The following is a 6,893-nucleotide window of genomic DNA, read 5'->3' as shown; positions in this document are numbered from 1 at the left end:
AAGACCAAAGTTGTATTATCCAATTATTAATACTTTTAGAATTTAGTTTTTGGAAGGGGGACATTTTTTGAAAAAATATAAAAAAAAGCCTTGAAAGAAGGTGCTTTAATAAAATAGGTGTGGTAAACAGTAATTGACTTAAAAAATAAAATGCCACAATTACAATTTGGTTTGAGTTTTTATATACCCCAAAGGCCCAAACGTGATCCAAAACAACTCGACCAAATTTTTATTTTTTATACTCTCACACACCTTACTGAATTAAGTGACCTAAATCCCTTCATAACGACCAAATATATAAATTGAGTAAATAAGACTCTGTCAGAATAATTATTCCCGTATTATAAATTGAGTTAATTCAGCAAAAAAAAATTGAGTTAATAGCTATGCATTGTAAAGTTAAAAAAAAAAAAACTATGCATTGTAAGAGTATATTTTTTTTACATTATCAATTAATTAAAACTTACAAGTTATTCATGGTATAATTTTTAAGATAATTATTATAAAAAATTAACAAGTTTATAATACATAATATTATAATTTATGATTAGATAATTGTATAAAATTATTATAAAATTGAATGTCTAACTAGTTTATTTTAAGTGATAGTTGTTTTTTTTTGTTTAAACAAAAATATTCTTCACTAATACAAAAATATTATAATGAATAATATTATAGTATAAAAAACAATTTTAAAAATATTCAATGAAGGTTAGTTATCAATAAACTTACAAAAATATTTTGCATCAATAATATTATAGTATAAAAAACAATTTTAAAAGTTGTCATGAGATATTTTTAGAAATTATTATTGAATAATAAAAACGTTTTCGAGAATACTTTCATTGAGCAACGTAGCTTATCCTAATACTATATATTGAATATTTGATTTGATTATTTACTTTTCCCCTTTTAATTTGATTTAACAAATAAAATTTTTTCAGTAATCATAAATTACTCTTCTTTTATCTTTATCTATGTACTTAATTTTCTTAACTACTTTTTCTTTTATTTTAACCTATCATTTTTTATCTTTATTTTGAAATTGAATTTTAATATTCTTTTAAGAATAAAAAATTATAAATAACCTTTTATTACAATACAAATAATTTATAGTAAATCTAAAATATAATTTATATTTTGAAAACATTTATTTATTACCATTTTTAATTATAATCTATTTTTTATATATTAGTTTTTTTTTCTTTCCAATGAAAATGTCGATAATGGAGAATTTTTTATTCTAAACTTTCTTCATAATTTATCATTATTATTAGAAAAATAAAAAATAATGTGAAGTAATCGTCCTCCCTGTGAATAAGATTGTTGGATTAGAAAAAAGGGTTTGAGCTGTGGGAGCGAGCCAGGGTTTTGGTTTTTGTAAGGCGAAAACAGTGAGAGCGGTGTGGTGCTTAGTGCTCACACCAATTACCAATGGCAGTGGAGAAGACGGAGCAAGAACTCCGCAACGAGATCGATGAGCTTCTTCGCCAACAGCGCGAGGTCCTCTCTCTCTCTGCATATTCATATCTGTGTTTATGTGTTGAAATCGTTTCTTATGTTTATTTGTTACTTTTGTAGATTTCGGAAAGGCTTCGAGATCCTCGAGGTCTTCGCAGAGGTGCCTTGCCGGGTCCTCCTGCTCTCCGCACTAACGGTGTTCGCCAACGACCCTTTATTCGCCCTGTTAGTTTTCCCTCTCTCTTTCTCTCTTTAGGGTTCACTCCAAATTCATTGTATTCATATATTTATTATTCAGGGAGACAGGAACGATTCTGAAGATCAACCTCCTTCCAAGCGTCGACTTTCATCTGCCGTCGTTAAGGTTATAATTATTAATAATAATGTATTGGTTGTTCGTTTTGTTTTTTCGTGTTTTTTTAACTTAATCTGTGCTTGGGGATGAAGGTGGATGATGGGGACTTGCCTGAAGATGCTGATGCAGGACAAGAAGATGGAAAGACAAAGGATTTGACTAATGAAGCTGTCAATGGGACAGCTGCACTGGTCCAGAATGATAGCAACCCTTTCAATTCTCACCAAAGTGGATGGTCTAAGAGAGATATCAGCAATCAAAAAACTTCAAAGGTACTAAACTGAAATTTTATCACCTTACCTTCTTGTTCGTTGATTGTTGGTTTCAACTTGTATATCTAACTAACACTTTAGCCTGTTGTCCATTTCAGGCTTCTGACGTTCCTAATACAGATCATGTTCCAAGGGTATTGCCTAAGAATGAGGATCCAAGTTTGGTTAATAGGAACAAAAGAATGTTGGGCCAGCTTTTGGGAACTCTCGAGGTATATGATAGATTACTTGCTCTCCTGACAATGTTTCCGATTCCCATGGATAAAAAATAAAGATTACTTACTTGGTTTTAGACATATCTCTATCTATCTCTTTCTCTCAATAATTGTTTTCCATCTTGAATTTTCTGCTTGACACTGTTTTCAGTGTCACTTTCAATGTTTTTATAAGTGCTTATCGTCTATGTAAGCAGGTGTTCTGATTGAATTATCAATGCTATTTGTTTCTATCATTATTCTTATATTTTTTTACATGTCTTATTCTGAACTGTTCCAGAAATTCCGAAAGGAAGACATGCAACTCTCAGGAACAGAGGCATATATGCGAAGATCTAATTCCTTGCAAAGAGTAAGTTCTTGTCCATTACTATTGCCACTTGTGCCTTTAAATATAATATGTCCTTAAAAATTTTCAGTCAATCCACCTTATTCATAAGGTTATGTAGATTCTGAATTATACTCTGGATAAATTTATGCATGGCCATTATCTTTATTAATATCAATATATGATAAGATATCTTTTATAAAGACTTACTGAAACATTTTGATGAATGCATTATTTTTTTTGTGTTTTTGTTTTGCAGAAATACTAATTTGACTTGTTCCTAATATGTGGAGTTTATTATGTTACATCTACTGGGACTTGTTATCATAAGTCATAAGCCATAGAATATGTTAGGAAGACCCATATCGCCTGCCTCAGTTCTCGGGGTGCAGCCTATATATCTGTTGGGCAACTTCACTTAGTGTCAACTAGTTTTAAGATGAAATCTAACATAATACATTTTAATCTTTTATTAACTCAGCCCCTTGCGTTGATAGCCACAGCATATATAAGTGCGATCATATGTAAATCAATTTTAAACAATGCATTCCATTCATAATTCTCTTTATTTCTGTCATGTCATATGCATGAAATTAATGTCAAGGTATACTTCCCTTGACCACCCCAAGATTATTAGCGCAATTGCAGTTTCCCCCTACTATTAACATATCAAATTTCACCCAGCCTATCCAAATTGGCTATCAAAGTTAGCAATTAATTACTGTATATATGATATTTAGATGACTGGTGGTTGGGATTGTACATGATAATCAAATGAATGTACAAGTTTTATATGGTCCAAAGTCTCAAAAATGCTGTTACATGTTCTTTTAGTGGCAAACATTTACTGATGTGCATTCATGTGACTGATATCTATACCCCTGGAAGGTAGCCTGAGTTGTTATAGATTAACTTCATTGCCGATTTGGTTGGACAAGGTGGAATTTAACACAATAGTGAGTCGGTGACTAGGTTAGGGTGGAATGTGCCATTTTAAATTTGGACTTGGGATTTCCAATGCTATATGAATTTTTCTTGCCATCTCAAACAGCTTGAAATTAATTCCTAGGCTGAGCAAAGGGCTCGTGAAGAAAGTGAAAGGCTTAGGAAAGAAGAGCGTGAACAGATTGCTGAAAAACGAAGGAGAGACTTGGTTTGTTTTCAATAATAACTATTCTTTGCTATTCATAATAGATCATGCTACATTCTGATTCTCATTAACAATTATATTTTTTTTACCTATTCCCATCAGACTCTCAGGGCTCGTGTGGCTGCTAAGACAGAAGAAAAGAAATTGGAGCTGCTGTTTCTTCAGTGGAGTGAGCATCGTAAAAGACTAAGCAATTTTATAAGGTTTGCCCTTTTCAACTGTAAGCTAATGGGCCTGAGTCTATAGCTAGTCCCTTCAAGAACTGGACATCTATTATATCTGATATCAAATAATGCTATGCTCTGCAGGTTATTTTTAATTTTGGTCCAAAAGTGTCCATATTCACATTTTATTCAGACGAAGATAAGTTTCTGTTCATGTGAATTGTAGTGTTGAAGCAACTTGATGACTGGATGTTTCCTGCTAATTGCAGGATTTTAGGTAGACATATGGAAGTTTTTCTTTAAATTTTTTGGTACTTCTTTGATTGAATGTGGCATTTAAATTTGCAGGACTAAAGCAGAGCCTCCAATCTACTATTTGCCTAACAAGCCCTTGGATGAAGATCCTACATTACTTGAGAAGCGCAAAGAAGAGGTTGTCAAACTTGGAAATTTGATTTCTTTTGGTCTTCATCTTATAGCATCATTTTGTTCACCATGGACAGCCATCCCAGATTTGCCCGTTAAATCTCCTCCAATATTGATGGTTTTTTTTTGTTGTTACATGGATGTTTATGAGTGAATACTCACTATCACACTAGAATCAGGATTGTGGCCATTTAAATTGTATTTTTTGTGTGAAATATCCATATCTTTTCACTTTTCAGGCTTTCCTTGAATGGAAGAATGCTAGAAGAGAGGAAGTGTCTGAGTATCAGAAACAGATTGGGGAGCAGTATCTTGCCAATGTTGAGAAGGAATTGGAGAGATGGCAGAATGCAAGAAATGCAAGGAAAGTAAACAATGACCAAAATTTGCAGGAGACAATGGACAAAGAGTTGGATACTCATAGGCTGGAGCATGGCCCCAAGAAAAGAAAGATCCCAGACGGAAACAATAATGAAGATGATGATGATGTGGAAGATATAAATGTGGGAGAGGATGACATGATGGATGATGAATTAGATGATGATTCTGGTAGGAGGATTGATGATACAACTAAGACGGAAGCAGGTAATGCCAGCACAGATCCTGTGGCTGATGGCGAGAATGCGGAAGGGAAGTGATCACCCGCAAGGACACCCTTTTCAGTAGTTCTGAGTTATTTTTGTTTTGTAGTTTATTCCTTGCTATTCTAAGCTTTACGTATTCGGATTTATAGCCTTTTGTATTTTCTGTATTCGATTGAACTTTCTTCACTTATTCTCTTTGTATTGCTGCCTTGGGAGAACCAGATTAATGCACAGTATGTTTGTTGGGTTTGTGCCCTCAACGAGCAAACTTAGCATGCATTCATTTCATTTCAATTTGCGTGAGTTTTCATCTGGCTTCCAGGGAGCGACAAAATAAAATTTGCGATGAGAAAAAATATTTTTAATAGATTATGTTTTTCCCATAAAATGGATTTGGGTATTCACCTCGATAAGTATTTGCAAATTTGCTGGTATGGATGTAGACACGAAGAATAATATAATACCTGAATAGTTTCATGATAGTGCTATGCTACTTTAATTAGTTTCATACCAGCAATTATATGGATGTAGGCATGATCACTAGAATACCTGTACTAGTTTCATAATGCTATATTAATTTAATTAGTCTCATACGAGCAGTTAAGATTTGCAAATTTCACAATTTACAATGCCTGACTAAATTATTTAATAAAATATCAACTAGTTTTAAAATTTATAAAAAAATTATATACTTAACCTATTGTATAACAACTTTTAATTTAATATGATGGAATTAATAAATTTCAATATGCAAAATTATAGAAAAAGTATTTTGAACAAAAAAAAAACAAATAGACAAAGTATGTTACTTTAACTTAATCCTCCTCTATATATAATGAATTTAAAAACTATTATTTGTTATATTTTATTACTATAATATAAAGGTTCTTTAGATTTTTTTTTCTAATTAAGATATTCTAATTTTAATTAATATTGTGCAGTCACTTTTGATGTTAGAATCATGTGTGTTATTAGCTTATAAAATATACATTAAATGAAGAATATATTATAATTTTTTTTTATCATGATATTGATATAAAATAATTTCATAATTTTTACTGACCAGGCCCAATTTTGAGGAGTGCCCGGATGGGTGATTGCACAAGGTATGTGATTAAAGGGGTCCTAAAAAATATTAATGTGAGAAGAAAAAAACATTTTTAATTCTTTTGGAAACTATATTATATTTTTAATGGAATATATGTTTATATACAATTTTGGTTCCTCCATTTTAAAATAGAGATGTTTTATTCTCCTATTTTAGGTTTAGGTTCTTTTTGTCCAATTAGATATTAGACATAACATATTCATTTAAGCTGCTATCAATAAATGATTTAACTAATTAAAATGTGAGACATAAAGAAAAATTAAAGATATGTCCAAAATTACGTATTTTCTAAAATAAGAAGATCAAATATCTTTATTTCAAAATAGGAGGATCAAAATTATAGATTTGGTACAATAAGAGGATCAAATTATTTAAGCCTATATTTTACAATATGATTAAATATGTTTTTGATCCATCAAAATTGGGTCATTGTTGCATTTTGTCTTTAAAATTGTATTTAAACCTATATTTTGCCATAGAATGGTAAAAAAAGCATTTTTTTAAAATGAGACTAAAAAAGGAAATTTAAATCATGGGAACCAAAAAACAACACTAGACTAAATTTAAGGGACTAAAATCATTTTTAAACTTTACAATACTCGTTTATAAAGAACTCTATATATTATTTCGTCTTAACAAAATGTAAGAATCAGATCTAGCAACGATTAATCTTTATTGAAGATCATGGTTGGACAAGATTTGAAACCTAGATCACTTAATTAAGAAACACAAACCACTATCAATCATGTCTATCGTGGTTGATATTATATATTTAATAAATATAAACTTCTTAACCATGTTTACAATAATTCACTTACACTCCTCGTCCA

General features: G+C 30.9%; 1 protein-coding gene across 1 annotated transcript; it reads left to right on the top strand.

Annotated features, from left to right (window-relative positions):
• Positions 1-1,329: 1,329 nt before the first annotated feature.
• On the top strand, positions 1,330-5,249 carry LOC114422229 (pinin-like). The gene is made up of 10 exons (XM_028388469.1): positions 1,330-1,503; positions 1,582-1,686; positions 1,760-1,825; positions 1,909-2,088; positions 2,187-2,300; positions 2,584-2,655; positions 3,701-3,784; positions 3,884-3,984; positions 4,294-4,378; positions 4,611-5,249. The coding sequence occupies exons 1-10, from the start codon at positions 1,435-1,437 to the stop codon at positions 5,007-5,009; spliced, it is 1,275 nt and encodes a 424-aa protein (XP_028244270.1). The 5' UTR covers positions 1,330-1,434; the 3' UTR covers positions 5,010-5,249.
• Positions 5,250-6,893: the final 1,644 nt, after the last annotated feature.

Source organism: Glycine soja, chromosome 8, assembly GCF_004193775.1.
Source record: "Glycine soja cultivar W05 chromosome 8, ASM419377v2, whole genome shotgun sequence".
NCBI classification, from domain to species: Eukaryota; Viridiplantae; Streptophyta; class Magnoliopsida; order Fabales; family Fabaceae; genus Glycine; species Glycine soja.
Note: the sequence above shows the minus strand (reverse complement) of the source record. Positions and strands in the feature narration are given on the sequence as shown.

Bases quoted from the DNA above. Each gene is read 5' to 3' on its own strand.
- LOC114422229 (XM_028388469.1), top strand. From the start codon at position 1,435: ATGGCAGTGGAGAAGACGGAGCAAGAACTCCGCAACGAGATCGATGAG. The intron at 1,687-1,759 runs GTTAGTTTTCCC...TTTATTATTCAG, and splicing joins AACGACCCTTTATTCGCCCT to GGAGACAGGAACGATTCTGA. The intron at 2,656-3,700 runs GTAAGTTCTTGT...ATTAATTCCTAG, and splicing joins GATCTAATTCCTTGCAAAGA to GCTGAGCAAAGGGCTCGTGA.